The 26955-nt window shown below is 43.9% G+C and overlaps 1 protein-coding gene across 1 annotated transcript; it reads left to right on the top strand.

Annotated features, from left to right (window-relative positions):
• On the top strand, positions 1-26941 carry yjefn3 (YjeF N-terminal domain containing 3). The gene is made up of 7 exons (XM_048253342.1): positions 1-131; positions 920-987; positions 21489-21597; positions 24139-24249; positions 25266-25379; positions 25465-25615; positions 25808-26941. The coding sequence occupies exons 1-7, from the start codon at positions 129-131 to the stop codon at positions 26002-26004; spliced, it is 753 nt and encodes a 250-aa protein (XP_048109299.1). The 5' UTR covers positions 1-128; the 3' UTR covers positions 26005-26941.
• Positions 26942-26955: the final 14 nt, after the last annotated feature.

Raw genomic sequence — 26955 nt, forward strand, 5'->3', positions numbered from 1 at the left:
TAAGTTGGGGGCTCTGACAGGAGCAGATAACATCACAATGCAGTGGCATTGTATGACCTGATGGGGACAGACTTCACTTGTCAGAGGGACTTGCTGTTTCCCCCCTCACTTTCTGTTACTATTGCAATATGGTAATTATTCCCAGAGCTCTTGTAGATCCCAGGGAGGCATTGATTTTATGTTTGTAATAATCATGTAAAATAAGTAGTAATACGATAGTGTATAGGGGTTGGACAATGATAAGTTGTCTATTGTCAATAACCATGAGAGCCTTGTGTTAGTGTTTGTGACCAATTTAGTTAATTTAATGTAATATTTTAATCAACAAGGACCATACTGTCGATATACAGTACAGCTGATATGCTACATTGCTAATTATTTGTTCACATTTCACATTTTCATTTATTGCCAGTGAAAAAATATTTTCATCATAATCAAAGCTCATAATCATCAGGTTTTTTTTTTGTTGATTTATCTGTGTTCATCTGGCACAGTATAGCTGCTCTCTATCTCTCTCTCTCTGTCTCTCTCTCTCTCTCCCTGTCTTCTCCAGTCGTACCACACTCCTTTGTTGTTGAGGACACTGCCTCTGGTGGGGGATGCTCTCTCTTGTCGACTGAGCTGCTAGTACAGTGAGCTCAGCCAATCGGGTGATTCCCGCCATGTTGCCCTGTGCCTTAATTGGCCAGCACTGCCAGTTATAGCAGCTGATACGAACACGGAGCTTTATGAGTCAACCAGGCAGCACTGGGGAGAAAGAGAGAGAGAGAGCCAAGGAGCTGAACTGAAGACAGGCTCAGGGAGAGGGAGATAGTGAGAGAGAGAGAGAGAGAGAGAGACAGAGAGAGAGAGAGCTGACAGAGTGATTTTAGGTTGCCTGTGTTGGTTGAATTTGACCATCTGCCTTTGCCCATCACAGACCGACAAGATGAATCACAGCTCCAATGAACCAGAAGTGGAGACCACTGAGCCGCTGCATTTCCTCAGGTAAGACAGAGCAAATGGAAGCCTGGCACATACGGTTCAGATGCACACATCGCAGAGATTGAAGCAATGGGCTGTGCGGTGATCAGTGGGGGAACTAATATCACTGATGTTCTGATTGGAGTGACTGATCTTGCATAACAACAACCTGTTAGGATAAAGCTGAAGTTTGTGTGTAAAGTTCTCATCAATAATTGTCACTGAATGTCTGCAAGTGTTGGCGGATAAATGCAATGTCTTTCACCCATTTACACTGCGTGTTTATACATCTACTGCACCCTGCTTCCCTTGCAGCCCTTCACTATAGTAGAGATGTATTATCTCCCCTTTGGTTTTCCTTCAGGGGCAGAGTTAGCAAATGGCAGTCACCATAATTGAAAGGTTTACACTATGCAAAGGAAGCCATAAATATTTTCAAGCCATCAAGAACTGTACCAGATAAGGTTGGTGACACCGTTCACTCTTCCACTGAGGCCACTGACCTGCATGCGGTCACTTGTCGTTTGGCGTTTAGCGGGTGTGGGAGAGAAGAAGCCTTGTGTTTTCCCTGTCATTGGCAGAAATTAGTCCAATTTGTGTCCTTTCAAGTGATCAGAATCTTATGTATATCCAGTTCCACTAACTATAGAATATTTATAGCAATTCCTTTTTTTCAGTGGAAGTGTGCGACTCTTGTAGAGGGTGTTCCCCGCCCTTTGCATGCAGGCACTGTGCGTAGTGTGCAGACTGTACTGGTGAATTTTGTCATAAATGCTGGATACCAAGGAAGATGGAGACTTTCTTGACTTGTCTTCCTGAAACTTCTCCGGGAAGGAGGCAATGTAAATAGCCTATGGGAACCTGTGGAATTTAGCCTACAGGTGTAAAAGATACATAATGATAGAAATGTTGCAAAGAAGCACCCCCAGCCTTCTTTTTCTGTTAAGTCGGCCAACCTCAACCAGAATTTTAATAAAACACTTTTTTTACAGCTGTAACGGCAGCTTGTGCAGTAGGTTGTGGTTCCAATCTCTGCCCGCAGAATTAGGTTAACCACACTTTAACGAAGCCAGTGAGATACACTTGCTGCATGCTGTTTATCATTAGGCTGCTTTTGGTCTAGTAGTCTCTGCTTTATATGCATTTACTCATAATTATTTTCATACAAAAAAAGGATTTTACTGTGCATTTGCAAGCAAACATTTTGGCAGATTATCCACGTCCGTATCCACGTCCGTGTAAAATGGCTATAGGGAACACAGTTTCCAAATGGCCGAAACACAGATATCACACCAGGGTGCCTGTGATAAGTGCGTGCTGAATCCAGCCACTGCTAATGCCACATTTTCACATCGCACATCACATAGACAGCCTTGTCAGGAGGCTCCTCGCCTTTGAAGACTTTGAATCACCGCATGGGCGACACTTTGTGCTTAGCTGAAGGCTGATTGATCTGATTGTTATTCCTGTGGCTTATAACTGTCTTCAAACCTTCAGCGGCTGTATGGGAGAAACCTGATTCCCCGTCGTGCCTGCCTGCCTGCTGCTGGAGGGGTTTTATTTATAGCCACGGCTTCCAAATGTAATAACAGTGGCCCAGGCGGAGGAGAAAGGGAAATTGATGGATGATTTGTTACCCAACACTGTATTGCATTTAATGTTTGGGGCCATTAAAGAAAGATTAGTTATGAGACTCGAGTTAAGCTGCTTTGATGTAGGGGAGGCTTCAGCAGTGGTGTGAAAGTAGGAGATGCAGCCATTGGGCCTGGAGTAAGGAGAATTTGCGGTAAGAACTCCATACCGATTCCTTGTTGACTTGCTGGTTCAGTTTGGAAACAGGTTAAGTCTCGGCGTGGAAGTGACGGAAATGGGAGTCATGCAGTCATGCGTAATGGTAATGGAGGAAGGGTAATTGCATTAGGAATGTCCAGATCACTTAGTCATACAGACCATTAGGGGAAGATAATGCATGGAAATCCTAGAGAGAGAGAGAGAGAGAGAGAGAGAGAGAGAGAGAGAGGGAGAGAGAGATAGATAGATAGATAGATAGATAGATAGATAGATAGATAGATAGATAAGATAAGATAAGATAAGATACTTTATTGATCCCCAAGGGGAAATTCAAGAAATCCTCCTCGTCTCTTTAATGTAAAGAAGTGATATGATATGGTTCATTTAGTGATTTTTGTAATGATGGGATGTACAAGGCATAGTGTTTCACATGATTTAATTTCCGCGCCGTGAGAATTATCACTACATTGCCTATGGCCTAAAGTAAGGTTTGAGTAGTCAGTACATACATGTCAAAATCATATAAGGTCTGATTGATCTCTCATTCAGAGCCCCATATAATGTTTTAATGTTACACCTCATGTGTAAAGGTCTTTGCCTCCAAATAATTGTTTTTAGCAGGCCTGAAAATAATATTGTTTTGTTTTACTTAGAGAACAAATGGCAAATATAAAATGATTGCTCATTGGTTCCTCAATGGTTACTTGCCTGAGCATGGCAGTGGCTGTGCTGGCTAATATGGCAACCTGATTCACTTAGCTCTGTGAGCTCCTAGCTTATATTTCAGCTTGTGCCATCATCACAGTTAATTGGAGGAAATCAGTGCTTGTGCCTGAAATTAAGGGTCTAACTGATTCATGGTTTGAGGCATGCGCATTGATTTCCTCTAGTTGTGATGTAGTGTATTTCCCACTGACAAAGAATGAAGCTCTGCTGGCCACTGCTCCATCAGCAGCACAGTAAAACGCTGTACGGTGATCCTATAATTACTCACACCCGCTAGTCACCAGGTGTAACAGCTTAGCAAGGCTTCATCAATTTGCACCCCTTCTGATCCCCCTCTCCCCTCCCACACACACACACACACACACACACACACACACACACACACACACACACACACACACACACACACACACACACACACAGGTCTGTGTACAACCATTCCACTTGGTAAATCAAGTCAGAGTGCCAGTATAACAGTGAGTTGAGTTATACAACAGTGATTCTATCGTCCTCCAACTTATGTGAGAAATAGTTCTGTAACCTTCCTGTAGAGGAGGATGACAGGAAGCACTGGGAAAAGGAGTCAGGCTTACAAGAACACTGTCACTACAGCCAGATGGGGCACCAACAAGGAGCACCCAAGAGCAACAGGGGCAAGGAAGAAACCTTGGGCAGATCCACGGCTCAAGGGGCTAACCCAACTGCCAGGGGTCTTGGTGTGTGTGTTGGGGGGATGACAAGGGAGATGGGATAGTGTGCTGTGTATGTGGGGAGAGGGCAGTGTGCAATATGTGTGTTGGAGAAGCTTCCTCATGAGACAATGTGCTGTGTATTGGGGGGGTGGGGGGCAGTGTGCTGTAAGTATGTTGGGGATGTGTGTTGGAGAAGCTTCCTGATGAAATAAAGGCTAGGCAATCAAATACATGGGTAGATAGATGGAGGAGAAATCAAAAATAATAAATAAAAAGTTCTATGGAGATGTGCAAAAGTTGGAGAAAGTCAGATATGTGTGTGTGTGTGTGTGTGTGTGTGTGTGTGTGTGTGTGTGTGTGTGTGTGTGTGTGTGTGTGTGTAAATAAATAAATAAATAAATAAATAAAAGGTCTGTAGCATAGGGAGAGGGATGTAAAAGTGCTAAAAGTCATGTAGGTGTGTGTGTGTGTGGGGGGGTCATGAGTGCTGAGGAGTGAATGAGTATGAGTCAGTATAGTGTGAGTTCAGAGTTGGGAAATGTTTGAGAGTGCTGAGGAGTGAATGTGTGCAAAGTCAGTATAGTGTGAGTTCAGAGTTCGGATGGCCTGGGGATAAAAATTTCTCCTGAGTCTCTCAGTTCTGGCTTTGTGACTACATAGGCGTCTTCTTGATTTCAGCGGTAGGAATAATCCATTGTTAGGATGAGTCCTTCAGAAACTTTTGTACTCTTCTGGAATAGATATCTTGTAGAGCAGGGAGTTGAGTTCTTATAGTACGTTCAGCTGAGCCCACTACTCTCTGCAGAGTACTACAATCTCTAACTGTGGAGTTCCCATACCAGGTGATGATGCTACCAGTTAGAACACTCTCAACCGCTGAAGTGTAGAAGGCCTTCATGATGGATGTAGAAACTTTGAATTTCCTTAGCTGACGAAGGAAGTAGAGTAATTGTCTGGACTTCTTCAGAACATATTGAGTGTTAACAGTCCATGTTAAGTCTTCAGTAATGTGGACACCAAGGTATTTAAAACTTGTGACTCTCTCTACAGGTTGCCCGCTGATCATTAGTGGGGTGTAACTGTAGTTCTGCTGCTGCCTTCTGTAATCCACTACCATTTCCTTGGTTTTATTGATTGATTGACCTGAGGGACAGGGCAGGCTGCTGCCGTACTATTGCAAGTCACCAGGATTACTAATTAGTAACCAAGCACTTGCATGTGGATGTGAACTCAGTGATAATATCCCTATACATTATTTACTTACTGCTATTACTAGCCATACACGCGGAGCAGCAAGCTTGCAGTGATAGTAGTACAAATACTGTCAGTGATTACCACCATCATTGATTTGCTCGAGCTAATCAATCACGTGCAAACCATTGTAAAATCAGGAGGCTTCTGGACAAAGCAGTTGCATTACTATCTTTGTGTAGCTAGGGTCACATCAAGGGAGTAGCAGAATACTTCAATCCTGGCCCTTCCCATAGGAGATCCACTGCACAGGATAATAGCAGTTCTACCAGAAAGACTCGGGAGACAAAATAGTGAAAGGGGATTTAATCCTGAATAGGATATCAGAAACAAGATAGTCTACATGAGATACAAAACAGCTGAGTATTTAAACAGTCTTTGGCGTAGGCCCCCGTCCATAGACTGGTGACTACGAGTCTTTCCTGTATAACTTCGCTAAAGCTACCATTTCTGGATTCATGCTCATTGCCACCTCTCTTCCTTAGGCAAGACTGTAATTAGCCACTGACTGACCAAAGCCCTGTTGTGCACCCTTTGCGCTGAGCTGACAGCACACTGCAGTGAACACAGGAGCCTCCTTGATATGACTGGGATCACGGCAGCTGGGTATCAGTGAAGGCCAGAGCTCCCATCAGTGGACTCCTGGCACAGAGATCCATACTGGCATATTGGCAATCCTACAGAATAACTAGCTGGATATCAACCAGAGACACTGAAGGACTGGGCATCAGCCGAGGAAAATGGGTGTAGAAAATGTGTGCAGGAAAGTGTGGCGCTAAAGACCTTAGCTAACAAAAACGATTAATGACTGGCTGAAATCAATGAATGAGGTAACAATGAAATCGATGTGTGTATCTACAATAACTCTAGCATAGGGAACCTCATCTAAGGGCATACTCACAGTGGGCACAGTTCACTTGTACCGTGCCGGAGTACGGTTCTCTCCCATTCTTGGTCCGCACTCACACTGCACCCAGACACGGTTGAGCTGCTGTGCTCTAGAATCTTTGCGTAGGCGCGATCAAAAGCCCAACCATGCCCGAGTCCACATCCTCAAGCAGACCCGGGCATGGATAAGCGTACCGTGCCTGGGTACGGTACGGAGAGATCACACTGGTCAAACAAACTGGACTTTGGGGTACAAACGTACTGTCTGGTACAGATGGCATAGTGTGAGTATGCCCTAAGGCTGATAGATTTACACAGGTAGGAAAAATACTGTTCAGCTCTCCACGCAGTACATCCACAGCAACTGGTGGATATCTTTGTATGCAATACACAGCCTTAGCATTTCCCCTTATCAAAAGTGTAAAAGCTGAAAGAGGCATTATATCCCCATTGTCATCATTTTATCTAAACAATATCCAGTAAATCAAGGTTGAAATAGCCTCAGCCACAGAATAAGTGACTAAATGCATAAATTGTGGTTGTTAAATCCATGGTTCCATGAAAGTCTAATCAGATCTGAACACCAAGTCATTAAGTCTGGCACAAGCTTTAAGACTTTAAGAATGATTTCAGCTGGTTTATGGACCATCTTCACCATCATTCCTATCTCTCTATGAACCATTCAGTAATACAGTCTGTTTTATAGCCTTTGCGATGTGTGTAGATACTAGTGTGCATTTATATGAAATTCTTGGAAACTGAATACTGTAGTAATCCATTATTCAATACACTCTTTCTTCTTTATTTTTTTCTTAACCCCTTTGACATGTGTGAATTCATGTTCATGTTCATTGCACACACGTGCATGTGTACACACACACACACAGACACACTGTAAGTGTCGGCATGTTGCGGGGGAACAGACGGATTGACAGTTCCTGCACTCTCCCAAATCTCTCTTATGAGCTCCAACTCCAGCCATATCCTGGATAATGAAGTGTGTACATCAGGGAGAGCCTGCTCCTAGAGTGAGAGCAGTTGTGCTGGGAGGAAGGGGTTGTTCATTACTCCGAGTGTTTCTGTACTTAAAATGTAATTGAGATGCTTTTAGAAAAATATAATTTTAATTGCCTTTTTTTTTTGTATCGTCATGGGATGGTCTTGTTCTTTTCATTGGAAACACAATACATTTGTACCCTTTGTTCTAGATTCTATAAAATACTATAGAGCTTTTTCTATTGTAGAGCAAGATGTTTTCCACCCACGAGAATTTGAAGATTCCTCAAACTCAAATAGAAGAGGGAGCTCATTCTCCTCCCTCCCACTGGGCAAATCTGAATATCAAACGTACATATGGGCGCGCAGGTCACACAGTAGCTAAATATAGGCGATTGTGAATCGCTGATGTGTTGCATTTGTGTGCCATATGCTGGAGGGGGAGCCTGACAGGTTGTCAGTGGTGAGGAGAGATGGGGTTGATCTCTGCTGCTCCTGGCGAGCGACACCAGCTGATGTTTCATGTGATTGCCCTGAGGCATTACCGAGCCATAAGTCTTCATCAAAAGAGGTCACCAGAGATTTCCATTCAGCCCCTGACTGTTCCACAGCCAGGCAAACCCACAGTCTTTTGGATGTCTGCTGAATATCACCACAGATATATCCAAGAGCATGTGTTTTAAAAGACAACAACACTGTGGTATTTATGAAGGCATGTTGCATTGCAGAGCTCCCAGAGTGAAGCAGAGAGCAAGCACAGTGAGTGAATTGTCCCCAAATGTTAACCGCAAATTGTGTCCAGTATACCACAGTCAGAAAAATAAATTCAATCAGGCACAAGAGGGGTTGACTGGAGAGGAAGTCTCTGTGGAAAGGTGTTGGGTAGGGAGGGGGTTGATGGGAGCCTTTTTTGAGGAAGAAAAAAAAAACAGTTCACTGCTATCGCCATGACAACAGCAGGGCCAAATTCCAGCAGGGTGAGGAGAAGCTTGTTGGGGCGGCCTAAAGGTTATTTTGGGATTTTGGGGGTGGTGAAATCCTGTTGACATACTCTCAAAACCAAGACATTTAGTATTTTTGGTGTCATTTCATTCTATTGTAGCATGCGCTCATTTAATGCAGTCTTATCAGCTCCGAGCTCACCAGTAATACTGAATTAGATTAAAAATGACAACCATAGTAAGATATCAAGAGCCAATCCATGTCATGTCCTTGTGAGCTAGTGTTCAGAGGAATGACTTAGCCTATTCCTGGACTGTATTTTCAGCTTGAATCCAATGTGTAAAATCCTTATCCTTCATATTCAGCTGTTAAAATGTGCATTAATTATGCAGATTACATTATCTTGCGTGTCAAGATGTCAAAGTTCACATTCAGCTCAGCTATGTTAACAGTCACTTCTGTTGTCACATATCCTAAAGCTGATTGAGAGTAGCTACCTGATGAAGTATGGCAGGAGAGACAGAAGACTTTGTGCTCCACTTCATTGGTCTCGCTGGTATCAGGCAGGCAGAATGTTAACATGGCTGTAGGCTACCTCTCGTTGCTCTTTTTGGTGCCTCTAAAGAGACCAGGGCTAATGGCTGTAAAGACAGCTAAAGTAAGATACTTTCTGAAAAGATATACTAATGTCTGACATGAAGCAATTGATAATGGAAAACGCTTTGGCTTTTTCATAACTGTCTGCATTTTCAAGTCATGAAATGTGGTCAATAGTTGCCATAGAAACAATTGGACTGTTACCACTTTAGCTGGAAACAGAAAGGTGTGTGTGTTTGTGTGGAAAGTTTAGAAGGCATATGTTGTGTTATACAGTATATTAACTTAGACAAGCAGTGTCTGTTAAAAGTATTTCAGATGACACAGTGGAGATCCAGTCTGGCTGCTTCATTCTGCTGTTTGATGGTGTCCCAGGGGACATCCTAATTGGGCCCATTGTTTCAGTCTGTTGCGCTTTCATCATCAGATCAGTCTTGCCACTACTCAAGATGAGTGTGTGGCTGTGTATGAACCTTGATTACATAAAGGCCGCTGCTGCTCCACACAAATAAGTTGTTTGTGCTGCCAAGTTATGGAGCCGGCACCAATGACAATAGATGTAAAAAACAGATGTGTGGCTATAAAATTTCTATATTGATCCATACTACATATCACTAACCTCAGATCAAGACCAACTGGTGGCTTATTTGAATTTACCAATAATAAATCACCTATACAGTAAGAATAAGAAATTGTTGAATAAAGACCTAGTACATGTGTAATAATGACTGTAATAATAAATACAATAATAAATACATTATTGAGCACTAGTACATCAACATCTTAGTTATGCATTAATGGTTGAATATCAAATATATTAATAAATCCTTGTGAGTGACTCATACCTTTGAGAGATTGTGTATGTCACTTTTTTCAGAATCCACTTTTCAGCCTGCTTTGAAAAAAAAGAAAAAGTCTCACAATTCAGCCATGGGAACTGTCAATTTTCTTTTTCCTCAATCATCTTCAACTTTCAGTCGGCAGCTTGACAGGCTGTCAGAAAGTCAAAGGCTCGCCCACTGAAGAAGTGCATTGATTTAGAAGTTGATAACGCGAGGCAGACAATGGCTGGGTTATATGACGAATGCTACATGTCAATCTGATCGGGCCCGATGAAAGACATTGGAGGGCACAAAAAAAAACATCACTTTTCACTTCTTTATAATTTCAGTGAGAAAGCAGAAATGTCACTGAAATGCTTCCAACACAGAAATGGGTCTCCAGTGAGATCAGCTAAACTTTCACTAGTTGTTTCCGACATGGGTGACAGCATTTTTCATTTCAGACAGGATGGGTGCCAGTAGCTGGATAATGAGGCCTCTCTGCTGAGAAAGAGCCAACATGTACAAGCAGCCTGTTCCTCGCTGGCAGAGTGCATTAGCAAATCTACTGCTGTGGCAAAACTAATGTATGCCTCATAACACATTAGCAACAGTAATACCGCTTTGAATTGCGACAAATCAGTTTGTGTTGTCATCCTCTTTATGTCTTTAGCCGCGGTGTCAGCAGCTACGGTCTGTAGAAACGGCCTCATTTGTGTCCACTCTGCTCAGGTCTTTCTGATCTCGCGGTCTCCCAGCCTGGGCCCTTGGGAGGTTGTTATTATTGGGGCCCACTCGGTAAATCGCCCACTTTTCTCCCTCAAGCCCCAATAAGCCAGGCAGCGCAGCTGCCATAAGCTGATCCATCAAGACCACATATATAGGCCTATTATGTAACACACGGACTGGACAGGCACACACATCCACACAGATACTCTCTCTCTCTCACACACACACACACACATAAACACACACACAAACACACATACTATGCTGGGTCAGATCACACGCTCAAAGAATTGGTGTATCAAATTATATGTAGTATAAAAATGATAGAATAAAATAGTTTTTTATACATTATAGGAATGCTACAGCATCACAGTTGTATTCAGAAAGCAACACGTATGTGGACCCTTCCATGATATTATGCTAGGAATGTTTCAGCTGCACTGCCAATTAATAGAAAGAATGAATGACACCCTTAATGTATTCTGTCGCCCTGGAAGGAATTCAGTTGAGCCACACGCACCCTACTAAGTATGCATGTTATCTCCTTCTCCTATTTGGTTCCGGAAACTGAACATCCCAGCACAGCTTCTGTCCCCTGCTGGGTCCTCTCCTTGTGTGTGTGTGGGGAATGTTTGAATGTCTCCCTGCTTTATTGAGGAATTAAGGCATGTGGGGTGTGCCGTGTACCCCCTCCGGAGCACCCTGAGCCCCCCCATCCTCGCGCTCCGTTGTGCTCTCCCCTGCGGGGGGATTTACACATTTTGTAGGCACCACCGGTCGCTGTTGCAGCAGGTTCTTGTGGTGCTCAGCACTAGCTCCCTCCCTCTCTTGCTCTCTCTCCATCTACTGCCTCGGCCTTATCTCCTCTCATGCATCCTCATTATCCTCCTCCTCCTCATCTAACGTGGTTGCAATTATAATTTTGCAATAATGAGTTTGTGAAACAGTTTTGTTTTCCATCAGGGTTTAAATACACTAAAGTTGGAGCATTCACAATTACATACACATTCTGAATGATTGCCTGCCTTTCGAAGATGTCAGTGTAACTGTGGGGGAGATTTAGCTCCCACTCCCACGCTCCCACCCCCACGCCGCCTAGTCTCATCGACCCCATCCTCCACCTCCCCATGCCTGCTGCCTTTAGTGCTGCTACACACTCCAGAGCCTTCGCACGCCGTGTCTAAAGGGTGCCTTGCTCTCATTAGCACATCCTTACACTGACCCCAACCCCCCACATTCCCCAGCCCAACCACGATCACATCCACATCCACAGCGGAGGAGGCACAGCGGTCAAACCTGCCTGCAGCTGTCAAAGGTCGGGCACAGCTCCCAGTGCCTTCTGACATCCAGGGTGTCTGCGTGGAGGCACGGCCTCCCCCACTGCTGCTCTCCTTAATTATTAACGGACTGAGTGGAGGAGGCAGCTCTGCACCTGGCCAGATTTGTCGCCCCCCTCCCTCTCCCACACAGACAATGGTCAGTTCCTGTAGGGTGATGCAGAGGCTTCTCAAGAGAGCCATTTGTGTTTACGGATAATTGGGGTCTGGAAGAGCGAGGCAGAAACCCAGTCTGGCCATTTCGAGTGCATTAGTGGCGCAGTCAGAAAGTTGCTTTGTGAGCGGGCGGCTTTATGAGTCTCCTGTGAGAATACAGCAAAGAAAGTTTTCAGGGTCTTTCGTTTCAACTTTATTCAATTGGGGGAACACACAGGCATCAATAGGAGATTTGGTAAACAAATGTATCTCTCTCAAATGGGTGCTTTGGGCAAAAGTGTACTTCTTCTTCCATGGATGCATGCAAATATTTAGAGTCTCGACAGAGAACAATCTATGGCATTAATCCGAGCTGAACTTTACTCATCAAAAAACTGCACAAAGAGTGTTATTTATTCAGAGTAGTTTCTCTGCTTTCTGTTTTCCATAATTGAGCAGTGGAACTAACTCATGCCATTTATGTGGCTCATAAATAAACAGATTTTATTCAGCCTGCTTAAAATCATCCAGCTGTCTAAGCTCGGTTAAAGTTAATTCAATTTTCACGTCGATGATTGTTAAATAACAAAATCTTTTGGGCAAGCTGGTGATAATATATAGGGAAATGTTTGTTTGACTGATGTAGAAATGCAGATTAAATCTGATTTTTCGCTAGTATCCACCAGATTATTCAAATTCTAGAAAACCTCCACTCCCTTCCACATCTTCCAGCAAATTACCTCCAGTCTCAGAGGTTATGGTGCCAATACTGTGGTGGAGTCATGTCCAGGATATTGATTAACTTTAGTTTTTCAATATGGCGTGCAAGTCATTAACTTTCTGAGTGACCTTAGACGGGTGGCCTGATCCTCTTCCAGCTGGCTGAAAAAGTGCTTGCCTGGGCTATGACCCTTTAGCACCAGCCATCCCTAGTGTGTGCGTCCATCATTCACAAAAAGCAGGTGATGAAGCAGGAGTTCAGTCTTCCTGACGGCGAGAGAGAGAAGCAGCCAAAGCAATTGCCTCATCTGTCTGAGGCATGATGGATCATAGAAGAGCCAGACACTGATGTTACGCAGCCTTCGCCACAGTGGACAGGTGGACAGAGTAGGAAAATGTGACTTATGTAATAGTCTTGTATATACACATCACATGGAGTGACCAGACACAAGGTTTAGCGCTCAGCCCATTGGCATCAAGCCAGCTGGTGGTCTGAAGACAGTGAAATAGAACCCTCAATTGCTCTAAACAGAAGAGGCCGGTGGTGGCCTCCACCATTAGTAGGGAGATGTGAAGCATCAAGTGCTGAGCATGGTGGTGAGCTTAAAGAATAGAAAGCACAAGCTAAATGGGGCCCATGTGATGTTTAATGATATGGTGGTTAGAATGAAGAAACAAGGGTCAAAGTATAACTCAGGAAGGCAATTAGTCTTTTTGTTATTTCAGTCAAGCAACAAATGACGTTGTCACTTCTTTGACTGCTTCAAAGCTGAGATGATTTCATGCAGTACAAAAAATAAAAACATGAACTCTATTCATGTGTAATTTGTATAGACAGACAGCTCTGGGCATGTGTGTATTAAAACAGTGAGTGCAGGGTGAAAATTGAACAAGGGCCAAATATAGATGACAGAATCTGTGGGAAAACCCACAGAAAAATATGGAGAATCTGCTATTTTTAATTTCTCTGCTAGAAGCAATAATATCCATAGACAATCATTACCACAGAATGTACTGTGATAATGGTGTTCCCATGCTGTGGTTGCTGGAGAGAGTGGAACGTCAGGAGAGGAATCTTAATAAGCAAGCAACTAAACTAGGTTCCCATGGGCACACACTGACTGAGGAGGTTAGAATGTCACCTCTAATACCACTTACAAGTACAACTAAAAATACACACACACACACACACAAATCCAGCATCTCCACCTCTGCATACATTTCCCCCTGTTGTCCCACATTTTTTCGAAGCCCCTGTTAACTTTGTACCGCAGATACTGTCCTAGATAAAACTCTCAGGTATAAGATGTGTCCTTACGTAAGTTTTGCCTCACAGCTTCTCATCCTTGTGGCTTGCAATGATAGTGGATGGTGGCTAAAGACGCAGATATTATAGTACATTCCAGCTGATATTTGAAAGTCATTTAGGGTGACGTGTTCAATCTGGCTTGACCGCTGAAGCTACATGACGAGTGTCTGCATCAGGAGACTTGCGGGGCTCGTCTCGATGCTGTCAAGCTGTGGCCGCAGCGGATCTTGGGTCTGGGACGTTATCAGCTCACCCAACAGATGAGTGCTCAAGCAAGGAGAGGGGTGGAAGCACCAGCTAGATCGGCGAGATCTCACCAGGCCCGCATGTAACAAGTTATCTGGTAGGGGGATTGGTAGGAGGAGGGGAGGAGGGCAGAAGAATTGGGCCTCCGTTTGATGTACTCAGCTACAGTCTACTAATAGACAATTTCTTTCAAATTCAACAAGCTTTTGTATAGAATGAAATGTACAGCGATAACACATGATAATGATCAGAAATGCATCTGATGCAGATATAAGGTCTGGTTTGTATTAGTTTTGATTGTGTATTATGTGAGTCTGTGAATATGTACTAAGCCAGGAACAATTTAGATAGCCTGCTGACCAATTTCTCTTTAGTGCTTTCTGCTTTCTTTCTTTAAATGATTGTAGTCTTAGCCCATATGATGTATTTGCTGACACTGCACAAGAGGCAAGCACTGCAGTAGAATTCAGTGCAAAATTACTTAATTCTGATGCAGCAAGTCCACCTTTTATAGCATGGACTAAAATGTAGCAGGCCATTGTAAACAGTTTTAATGAACAGGCTCTCCCAAATTGCTTATCTAAAAACTAGAGTTAATATGAGTGTTCGGTTCATGAGAAAAAATAACCTACCAGAAATGTAATTCCAAGTTAATAAGCATACTGGATCTGAGTCACATTTAGTATATAAATATAATTCCAAGTTAATAAGCATACTGGATCTGAGTCACATTTACATGGACACATCAGCAAATTGTCCGGTAATTGCTGTAGCTCCAGGCTTAATGATAGATTTTGTTGAGTCCATGGTTTTGTTTGGATATGTTCTGCATGGTTAGCCATTTTATTGTCATAGACAGAGACATTGGGGGTTGCCAGGCATTAAAGAAGAGCACTAGATAAAGATAAAGCACATAATAATGTCATAGGAAACAAAATGTTCTGTCCTGATATAATAGCCTTGGAGTATGGAATAAAACATTTGCGATTTCTGTTCATTTTGTAACCCACTGTTAGTCTCCTTTATGGAGTTGTAGTGTTTTGAGCTGTGTTCAACCAGCCAGCCACCAGACATAATTGGGCCTGAAGGATGTGTTCCCGTTTCACTCTGTCCCTCTTTACCTCTGTTCTCTATCTCTTTTTCACTTTCTTCTTTTCTCTGTCTCTCTCTGTCTGCTGCCTCCTTTATTTTTCACCCTCTCACCTCTGCAAGCTAGTTCTGTCTGTCACCCTATGGGGTGTAATATACTTAGCATATGCACGCTCACCTCGCCTCACTGAGCTCTTTTACTTTCCTACTGTTCCTACTTTCCTTCCATCTCTTTGCATATTTCTTCATTTCATTTAGGAAATAACTATGAACCCATCTCTCTCTCTCTCTCTCTCTCTCTCTCTCTCTCTCTCTCTCTCACACTCTCTCTCTCCTCCAGTGAGCATGTACCTGTTCACCTCCTCTCTCCCTTCTTCATTGGCAGCTCCAGAACTGACTCTCAGTTACCATGGTTTCCTGCACTTGCAGTCTCTCCCACAGCGCACAATTCACTTTTACTTTCCGCTGCACTGAGACCTGCTTCTGATCACTGGCCTCAGTTGGAATTGGAATTGCAGTAGATGCTCCTAAAACACTTTCTAACGAGTGTTCTCTAACCACCATTTCTAACATATATTTTGTGACTCTGTATCATTCCCATTCTACACACATTCGTAGTTATTATTATTCTCTCTCCCTCTCACTGTCCTGTCATCCATAAACTTGATAGATCATTCTTTGGGGAATCTTCTGGTTTGTTGAAGCAATCTTCATGAAACTAGACCAGACTAATCATTTTGTTCCAAAATATCATGTGCCAATATCTCCATAACTGGAGGCCTCTGGCAGAAGGTTGACATTTTCCTTTTATCTCAAGGTCCCTATTTTGCTGGCAAAGTTGATTATTTTTCTTTGCTCAACAGAGATTAAAATATCAGGGCCTTTTCTGACCTGTGTTGAATTTTTCGGCTGGGAATGCAATTACAATAATTTCCAAATGTTTGAGTAATACAAGAAAAAGGTTAAATCATTCAAATCTTCAGTGCATATGGTGTGTGTTCACTACATGTTCAGTATACTAAGGGACGTTTCAAGCATATCAAACAACATTGTGCTACAATTTGTATCTGAAACCTAATTTCAGTATTCAAAAATACTCTCAGTGAATAATGAAAAAGAAAACACTTGATGTAACACAGTAGTCTCTGCCAAATGTGAGGTTGGGCTGTTTTCCTCGTTAAAGTCTCTATGTGACAAGAAGCACAGGCTCCTGTTTTACAGCTTTTCTTTTTAACAAAATGCAAATTAAAAATATTGAAATGTTTTTTCTTTTTGTTTATGTTACACTCTATATTCATACAGTTTCCAATGGTTACTCATTTTCTTCACACTGAGAAAAAAAATCACAAAGGCCCTTTCTTACTGGTTCGTATATGGAAACTGAGTTTTGTTCCACAAAACAAATCACCTCTGTCTCTAAATTGCAAGATGGTCTAAATGAGGTTTAATTCAACCAGATCTTGAAATAGTTTATGTGCAGAGCCTGGGTGTCATCTTCATGTTTCCATGGTAATGGGCAGCAATCCCAGCACAGTCTGGCATTGAGTGATTTGGCAGGAGAAAGCCCAGAGATGCGCAGACAAGTCCAGATTCTCAGACGCATAGAACTGGCACAGGACGTTCCTCTGACAGGACAAGACACTCACACACACACACACACACACACACACACACACACACACACACACATGCTCATGCACATACGTACACAAAAAAAAAAACAAATGATGTGCTGTTGTGAAATATTTCTGGCAGGGCCGGCGAGGGCCCTGTGTTTGTCTGTGCGGTCAGATGAAGACAGTCTGATGACCCGCAGCACTGAATCAGCAACTTTGACCCGAGGTTCCTGGAACACCATCTCTAGGGCCATTGAAACTTAACAAGCCATGATTAGCCAGAGCTGCTGTTTAGTTCATCAGTAGTTTTCCCTCCCCTCATCCCTGGGTGTGCTCCAGTGATTGAACCGTAAATCCCTCTCTCTCTCGTCGAGACACTGCAAGGCCATTTGACTGGCGTTGAATGCACAGCACATGCACACATGCTCGTCTCTCGAGTTGGAGTGTGTTTTGGGTGCACCTGCGGGTGGCTGCATTGTGAACGGACTGCCTGTGGTCGCCTGAGGATAAGCTTGGACGCCCACTCTCTCCATCGCTTCAGGAGATCTGGCTTCGTGCCAAATATGACACTCGGCAGCAGTGTTCTATTTTCCATTCTTTCTTCTTGGTACAGCTACATTCTATTGTGTGAAGTCTATTTTACTGTATATATTTGAACAGCAACAGATGCTCAACAATTGACATATAGGTGTTACATAATGCATACAAAAAGCTGACAGACGCAGAAGTATAACCAGGCCAAACTGTTTTATGGATTAACATACTGAGATTAAACCTGTGCTGTCTCTTTCAACTTTTAAAGATCTTCTCTGGCCTACTCCTCTTGGCAGTCTCACTTGTAGTTTAGGGTTGCACTGGGCTGGCTAAAGCAAGGATGAATGGGAGTGCTCGAATCCCTGTGTTCTTGCTGTTGAGCTGATATCCTCCAGTGCTCGCGCATCACTTCCTCCCCCTCTCCCCCTTCCTTTCACTGCCTGCCTGTTAATCACACCTCAGCATGAGATCACAATCTTGCCACACATGTCCCCAAATACCCCCATACACCCTCTTGAAACCTCACCCTAGCTGTGTTCCAGACTGTTGCTTGGGGATTCAAATGTCAGTTTGTTTTACTGTACTAGCTTTTGGCAAACAGTTTATTCAAAATGACTCACGGGTCAATAGCAGGATAAATCTATGATCTACGATCACACACCAAGAGGTTTGGGTTGTTATCCGAGCATTTATTTACACCTCATGTTAAGTATAAGTATAAGTATATATACTCTTTTGATCCTGTGAGGGAAATTTGGTCTCTGCATTTATCCCAATCCGTGAATTAGTGAAACACACACAGCACACAGTGTACACACAGTGAGGTAAAGCACACACTTATCCCGGCGCAGTGAGCTGCCTGCATCAACAGCGGCGCTCGGGGAGCAGTGAGTGGTTAGGTGCCTTGCTCAAGGACACTTCAGCCGTGCCTACTCGTCGGGGCTCGAACCGGCAACCCTCCGGTTACAGGTCCGAGGTGCTAAACAGTAGGCCACGGCTGCCCTGTTATTCATCAAAACTAGCGTATTAAAAGTGTATGGTTACAGAGTATTGGATGTTGGTTTTAGGACAACATACAAATAATTTCCCATATTGGGTCTTGTCTCCGTAAGCACTTGGCGGATACAAGCAATTTGTTTCTGCAAAACACTACTAAAAGGTTTTCTCACGGCCCTGTCCAAAAAGAGGATTATGTTGGATCTCTCAGCTGTTGAGAATACCTGAATAGTCGTAATATATTTTGCGGTCTAGAGGACATCAGCAATGTGTTTTAGTATCCATTTCCATCCGTCTCCTATTCTAATGGCCTGCACATCACTATATTCACTGCTTTAGAGCTCTAAGAATATTCTCTTTCCTGCATCTGTTAACTTTGACCGTGAACAGAGAGAGCTCACATGGGATGGAGCCGTAATAATAGGTGGAAATGCTGTGATTTCGCCATCCAAGGCAAGACATGGATAATTGCTGGAGCCTATACTTAAAAAGGGGGTTGCCATGGAGACTCTGATTTAGGTGCTGTTCATTTAAAGGACATGTAGGCCCTGTTCCCTGAGGTTCAAGTGCTGAGGCACACTGTAATCAAACGTGCCCAGCAAGAGGGGGTTGAATTAAGAGTGAAATTTGAAAGAGAAGTGGCCCTACTTTGCCAGAGTTACTTTGCCTTACTCGCCACAGCCCTTTTTCTCCATGGAACAGGATTGATTTTAGTGGTAAAACAAGGACTGCAGCCGAACATCACCATCCTTCTCTTAAGGAGTGCCGGGACCTTAATGAGTCGGCTGTTGTTTGTTCCACATGCTGACGGAGGTCAAGGAGGCAGGGTGGCGGGCAGGAGTGTGTCGTCCTTTTCACTGGCAGCCACGGCCCTGCTGGCTGATGCGCGGAGGTAAACAGGCTCATTAGGGGCTATGTGATTGTGGAGCTGTCGACGTGGTGAGTGGCCCGCGGGGAGCTCCGCACCGCATGGGGAAATTAATGGGCTCAGAGAGGGTGCGGTGGTGGGTGAGAGGGCCTCTCAGGCTTGTTATTGTTGCTCATTTCACTCATTTCATCTCTCTTTCTTCCTCTCTCTCTCTCTCTCTCACACACACACACACACACACTTTCTCTCTCTTTCTGTCTCGATTTGGTTTGGTTTGGTTTGTACCCAAAGCACCAGTGTGCCCTCCTCTCCATAAAGTTGTGAGAGAGGCAGCTCCCGTCTGCAGTACAAGGCTACCGGGTCCCAGGAGGCCTCGCTCCTACTTGTGCTGATCGTCTTCAAAGATCTCGGCTGCCAATCAGACAAGAAGGCCAAGAAGCACTGGGGGAAACTTTGGGCGTGTTTTTGGCAGCAGTCAGATGTATTGTGCTGAGGCAAGGAGTTGCACTGCAACCTGCTGGTGGCACTGTTTAATCACCAACACAGCACTTACATTTACATTTAGTCATTTAGCAGACGCTTTTATTCAAAGCAACTTACATATGCCAATTACATCACGAGGGCCACTTACTACCACCATCCACTGCCCACTCCACCACAATACCAAGGTTTCAAATCAATTATTTAAAGCATCAGCATTATCTTTTGTTACACTATTGCCAGTACACCAGTAGTGGTCATATGGGGACATTTTTCAGTTCCACAGGTTGAATGGACTTGACGAAAGAGCCGAAACACCCATCGCATGGCCTGAGCTGAACTTTACAAATATCATGTTGTCAACGTAAGCCGGTAAATATCCCCCCTGTGAACTCTGTGTGACGGCTGGACTGCTCTATTGGAGACTGCAAATACCAAAAGGTCTTCTTGATGCGGTGGCCAAGCGCAATCATCCAAAAGGAACACCAGGATGAAGAGATATAGGATGACCTTTAGCATCCAAGCAGGCAGAGGAAAATTACGGCAGCGTGCTATAAAGCCCTTCTTCTATTCTGCTGACTGGCTTGCGTGGGATCACAATGTCCTCATTACTGTGGTTTGTGGGCGAATATGGAGGATTATTGATATTGATGTTATCATTATTTTACTTTATTCATTCTCCTATGTGAAGTGTCAGTATAATTAAAAATGACTGTAGATGTTGTAATTGTAGATGAGAGGACTCCTTGTGGCTTTGCTTTAAACTCTAGAAGCTGGCTGTTATCTAAGCTCTGACAGTCACTAGGTTACATCAGGCAGTGTCTGCTTTAGGCTATTCTTCTTTATCCAACCACTATTAATTGTATGATGGGGGATTTGGGGTGTCTTGTATCTCTGTAGCGTGTAGTTTTTTAATGAATCGTTCATGGTCTCTCATTATTCACTTTTTGTAATATGCCTCAGCTCATGCTGTTTGGTGTGGCATATGAATACGATATGGCATACACTAACATAGGAAGCACGCCAAGTGAAGATGGATTTGCAAGACAAGATTTTCGGTGTCTATTTGGTTTTCAGTCAAACATTGTGCAGTGCAAGTCAGCATCTATTCACAGCTCATTTGTCTCCCGACAACAGTAGTGCACATATGATCCACAAGGGGTCCTCAATGTAATAAGCTCCAGCATGTCTGGAAAGTGGCGGGCTCTGCACGGCTCCATCCACCCAGACACTCTTTGATGGGTGTTTATGCAGGAGTCATTGGATTTCATGGTCTCCGGGAGAGCGCTTGACTCAGAGCCGACAGGTCGGGGGGCTTTTGCCCCTACCTTTAAAACACGACCCAGCTCCCGGTCCCAGCAAGCGAGAGGGCCGGCTCCGGCAAAGCCCTGGTCTGACAGCTACTTAGATGAAGGGAATGGGAAACAGCTCCTGAAACCAACATGTTCAGATGATAAAGCACATACTCAATAGTGTGTGGTCACACAAATATAGACTGCTGGAGGTAATCTAAGCCTCTGATTCTCCTTTAACAAGCTTTTGCATCTGTTACACAGTGAAATCAGTGAAGCTGTAGCAATAGTCTGGATGCACACTCATGTCTGTCACTAAGGCCCTAAAGTAATTAACAGATGGCTTTAATCTGAGCTGGTATTTGCTATGGTGTTGTATATGCAATGAATATGAAGTAATTAATTGCCCTTTTCTCTCTCTCTCTCTCTCTCTCTCTCTCTCTCTCTCTCTCTCTCTCTCTCTCTCTCAGTAAGGTGGAAGCATCAGCCATTGAGACAGAGTTGCTGCGGGACTACCGGTTTGGGCAGCAGCAGCTGATCGAGATCTGGGGTTATGCCTGCGCCATTGCCATAACCAAGGTCTGTCACGCTTCCCCTACACCCCCCTAGCTCCATCACCACCCCGACCATCATCCCCGCCAACACATCTGCACATCTCATAGCCGAACACAAGCCCTGCTTCTCTCTGAGGCCATAGAAACACTGAAACCTTGTTCCCTGTTTTTGTTGGTCTGAGGGTGCTGGCCTCAGCAGATCCTGAGACTCGTGCCTCAATAAACGTACAATATATCCAGACATCCACACAGACTATTCAATAGGGAGCCACCCAAGGGAGGGAGGGAGGGAGGGGAAAGAGGGGGTTGTCCCCCCCCATTCCCTCCTCCTTCTGTGTCTAACCAGTTGTGTGGACTGTGGATTCCTGCTGGCTGTGGTCACAGGTTCCATGTGGATTACATCACTTCGAGAGATCCTTGGAGGGCTTTCAGGCTGACCTACCTGGGCGCCGTCGGAACATGAGCCGCCGGCGGGAGTGCGCCGGAGCGTGACTGATGCTCACCCGACAGACGGAGGCCACCCTCCCCTTTCACCCCCCTTCTGATTATCGTGACCACAACCACCAGCACCATTTATCACTGGTGACTTCCAGTTGCAGTGGCCTGAACAACCACTGCTGAAGAATCAGTGGCTAGAAAAAGACATAACAATCACTAGGCTAGAGACTGAAATTACATCATTGGTGTTTCAGAGAAGTGGCTGTCGTAGTATTTTATCAGCGGAAGCCTTCCTGCCTCAATGGGCTACTGTAGCAGTTAGATTAATGGGTAGGGGCTTTTAGCACCTCTGCTAATAAGAGGGTATCTGATTTTATGTGGTGTCTCAGAGAAAAGGTTTCCTTGCCCTTCAGCTACAGCATGTCTTAATCCCGGGTTTTAAGCCTATGTTTTTTTCCGTCTGTCCTCAACATGCCCCTGTTTTCTGTCTACATTTCCCATAATTTTCTGTCTACTTGTCTCTTCTCATCTCTCTCTCTCTCTTCCTCTCTGTCAGTCTCTCTCTTTCTTTCCCTCAAAGGATCTCTCTTTCTCTCTATGTGTGTGGGCAAGCGTATGTCTGCACATGATTGAGGAGATGGACTTGTGTTGCTAATTAGTGCGGTTGTCAGATGATGATGTCAGAGATGCTGCTCCAATCAGCTTGTGAGCCACAGTCCCAGGAGCCAAGGGGGAGCAAGCTCGAAGCTCTGACTCGACCTGGCAAAACAACATTCCACCAGCGAAGGAGAGGAGAACAGCAGCTTGCCTGTAAAACTGCAGGACAATACTTGGGTTGCCTGGACCACGACTAGCACCGTTTCTGAAAGACGAGAGTCCATTTTCTCCTCTCTTCTCCCTGTTAGCAGAGCTCAACTACTATCATTAATAACGGATGGTTTGCACTAATTGCCACGGAAAGGTTCCCGGGGAGTTGGTCAGAATGTGTCACCGTGAAAGCTTCCCATTAAGACACCACTACATCTCACCAGACGAAACCAAAATTAGAACTCTAAAGACCCAGAAAGTGGAGACTCCCTGCTGCCTCAGCTTAAAACGTGTCAGGTTTATCTGGGTTATTGGCAGTTAAGAAAGGACTTATTCCATCCAACTAGAAAATGCCTGACAACACTTTTGCAATACAATTACAGAAGGGAATTTCTCACCTCTTTATGAGAACTCCGCTCAGTTGAGCCCGGTAGCCTGTTCAGTTCTCCCCCATATGCAAGATAATTTGTACTGACTGCTTTGTAATTTAAGGTAATTACTACTCAAACTATCCACGCACATGTTGCTATTTGTGTTGGATACCTTGGCAACACCAATAGTGAGCTGAACTATTTTAACAGGCTCTTGACATACGTCTGATGAACTGCATAAGTAAATACATTGTCATCGGCTCGCGCGTGCCATACCTGTTATATTTTAGGAATGCAGCTGAGGGGGAGGTGGGATGGATGTGTGGGGGTGTCATCAGAGGAACGCTGAGATGCCAACGCCTGGAGGAAAAATCCAAATGTCACTGACCACACAGCTCAACCCAGGAGACCGATGGAAAATGTGTTATTTAAAGGCCGCATCCTGTGGTGTTGTCTCTGGTATTTTTCCACTCCTGTAAGAGTTATTTTAAAAAGTTTGGGCCGAGGGTGCCATGTCTCCCAGTGTGTCCCTGACTCGTTTTGGAGGGAGCGCTTGACAGTGACGGAAGGTTCACCCTCTCTCACGCTACGCGTGTCCCCGGAGGGATGGGACTTCAGCATGGCAGACGAGCTGAGGTCACCGTCTAACTGTCTCCATGTCTTAATGTCTGTCTGTTTCTCTCTCTGATCTCTTCCAGGCTTTCTCTCTTGTAGTCTTGCCTCTATCCCTCTGTCTCTCAGCCTGATGCACCCCCCTCTCTAGTCTAAATACCCTTTCTTGATTCTCTTGTTCACTTCTTCACATTCTGCCTAGCTCTGCCAGCCTTGCTCTCTTGCCTATCCTGTCTGACTTTATTTCACCCCGTTGCACCATCCGACTATCCCACTGACTTCCTGTTCCCCTGTCCATCTCCGTCTCTCTCTCTCTCCCTTGCTTCTCATCTTTCTAGGCTTTTCCTCTGAAGTCAATCAGCAAAAAGCAGCCCACAGTCCTGGTGGTTTGTGGCCCTGAGCAGAATGGCTCGGTCGGCCTTGTGTGTGCCCGACACCTGCGTATATTTGTAAGTACTGCAGCAACAAAAGATCTCTATACTGTAGGAAACACAGGGGAAATAGCAGTGACCTCAGGGTCGACTTAGATGCGTCCTTCTGAAATATGAAGTATTGCACGCTCAGTGAGTTCTCTCCTTTGGGGACTCTTTGTAACTGTGTTATAGGAACACTAACCTTCTCACGGTGAAGTGCTCTTTCTCTGAAGAGAAAAAAACACCTTCACAGTTGCAAGAGCATTTCTTTGGAACCAAACGTTCCTACAACTTCACCATATGTGTCCAAAATGCCAGATTTATGGAGCATCAATAGCTAACTATTAAAAACATATTGATGAAATCTGTTAAAGTCATAGAGGCACTCTCTGAAGGGCACTCTCTGAAGGGCTGGGCTTGGGGTCAATGGCGGGGTACCACATTACACCGTCGGATTCATGGAATGCATTAAACATTTTCACATACTGTGGCCCTCTTTGATCTAAAGGAAAGACAAATCAAATGTTGACCACTGCTATTCTCTTTTTATTTTAGTAGTCCACGAAGAGTGATTGCATAATGGCAGTAATGTCCTGATCGTTAAATTGAATCTTGCATAGTAATGTTTCTTTCCGGAATTCATATTTCCATAATTTCTATGAAAACGATTCTGACATGAAATCTGCGTGATCATTTCAGCCGTTGTACCCTACCTTCACTGTTTATGTATGTATGAAAATAAACTGAGCATAGATGAGCATTTCCCCCAAGCTCTTCCACCAGGCCTATTAAACTGTTAATTCCAACTGTCCATGTTATTATGAGAGCCTTTTAATATGCATCAGTGCCCTGTGCAAATCTTCTGTTTTACTCCTCAGAGAAAAATAAGGAAGGAAGGTCGGAATATCTTAGCTACCTTAGGAGGGCAGGAGGAATAGCCTAGCAAATGTACCCAGTCCTTCAGTCATTGAGCACCATTACCTTAGCTCCCCTTTGGCCTGCTGAAAAGCCCCAGTCATCAAGCCTCTCTTCTTCTTCGCCCATTCTAACAGGAGTATGAGCCAACAATCTACTATCCAAAGCGTTCCTCACACAGCGTGCACCAGGATTTCACCGTTCAGTGCGAAAAGATGGACATCCCATTTCTGTCCTACCTGCCCACTGAGGTGAGACACATGGACACGCCAGAGCTTTCAACAGCTGTTACGTAAGCCTGGAATGTATACTGATACATCTTGTTCCAATTTGCAGGTCCAGTTGATAAATGATGCCTACAACTTGGTAATTGATGCAACCCTGGGTCCAGAAAGTGACCCCAAAGATATCAAGGAGCCTTACTCCAGTATCCTGGTGACCTTGAAACAGGTCAAAATACCGATAGCCAGTGTTGATGTGCCCTTAGGTATGCTAAGCTCTCCAGATTTGTTTACAGGCTCATATTATATTCTCATATTCGAATTACAGTTCGCATCACTATTGACTTTTTGTACAGTTAAAATTCACATGAAAGTGATCTAATGTATCTTTCCATGTACACTGTTTTTGTGTATGCATTTGAATGAGTATGGTGATTAAAAGTGCCTTTACCCTACAGGTTGGGATGCTGATGAGGCCGATAAGGAGGGAATCAGCCCTGAAGTGCTTATATCTCTTGTGGCCCCCAAAAAGTGTGCCACTAATTTCTCTGGGAAGCACTTTCTGGCAGGACGCTTCCTTCCTTATGACATACAGAAAAAATATGAACTCAATCTCCCAGAATTCCCTGAGACAGAGTGTCTTATAGAACTGTAATACATGCACATAAATATGAATATTTTCGATACACAATTAAGGATCATATATACTTGTTTTGTATTTTATAGATTCTGCATTGGTTCTCTAAAGAATAGGTTATCTTGCCCAAGTGAGAATGTGATTTTTTTTGGCCACTTGCTCCAGAAGTAATGTTTTAAAATGTTTTAGAATCAGAATCTGTGGTTAGTCTGAGTTGTGCAATGTTTCTTGGAAAACTGTTGCAGGGTTGTTCCCCTGTTCCCCTTTTCTGCGCCTTCAAAAACAAAACAGTCCACTGTTTTTTTTTCTCTTGATGAAAACTGCCTTTCCCTAGAACCAACTTTTCAAACATCAGCTAGCATTTCACAACACTTTCAGTGACTACTGTACCTCATGCTGAAGCTGTCTGATCTTAAACTCAGTTTGCTGTTGTCCATATGTGCACAAAATTAGTGACTTTTTTCCAGAAAACTGCACTTCCTCACTTCATTAATCCTTCATGTTATTCAGATGTTATAAACTACCATGGTGGAATGTATAAAAGTAGTCTGGTTAGGACCATTTTACACAGCTGCAATGCCTTCACTCAGGCCAGCTCAAAGGTGGAAGGTATACTCAGTCAAAAGCCTCACTGGAGACGTGCCACCGGTATGTTCCAGGGTGGAGCTCAACAACAAATTACTTTCTCTTGCAAGCCTTTTGGATGTGATTCTTCTTTGTTGTATTTAGCTCCTCCTGTTTTTTGTCTGTCATGTATTTATTTATTTATTTACAAAATGCTGGTGAGAATATTTTCAGTATGTGAATGGCACCCCTTTGATATTTACTGTCTGTGGATAGATGAATGTTACTTTTTTCCTTTTTAAAACTACTGTATCTCTTTAGTTCAATGGATGTTTTTGCTCATGAACAGTTAGTATTTCCCAATCAAATAAAATTTCTCACTTTAAATTAAGAATTGGTTTTGAT

Source organism: Alosa alosa, chromosome 9, assembly GCF_017589495.1.
Source record: "Alosa alosa isolate M-15738 ecotype Scorff River chromosome 9, AALO_Geno_1.1, whole genome shotgun sequence".
Classification (NCBI taxonomy): Eukaryota; Metazoa; Chordata; class Actinopteri; order Clupeiformes; family Clupeidae; genus Alosa; species Alosa alosa.

What these genes read in the sequence shown, in the direction of transcription:
- yjefn3 (XM_048253342.1), top strand. An exon ending in CCCGACACCTGCGTATATTT is followed by an intron (nt 24,250 to 25,265) that starts GTAAGTACTGCA and finishes CCATTCTAACAG; the next exon opens with GAGTATGAGCCAACAATCTA. An exon ending in TGTCCTACCTGCCCACTGAG is followed by an intron (nt 25,380 to 25,464) that starts GTGAGACACATG and finishes TCCAATTTGCAG; the next exon opens with GTCCAGTTGATAAATGATGC.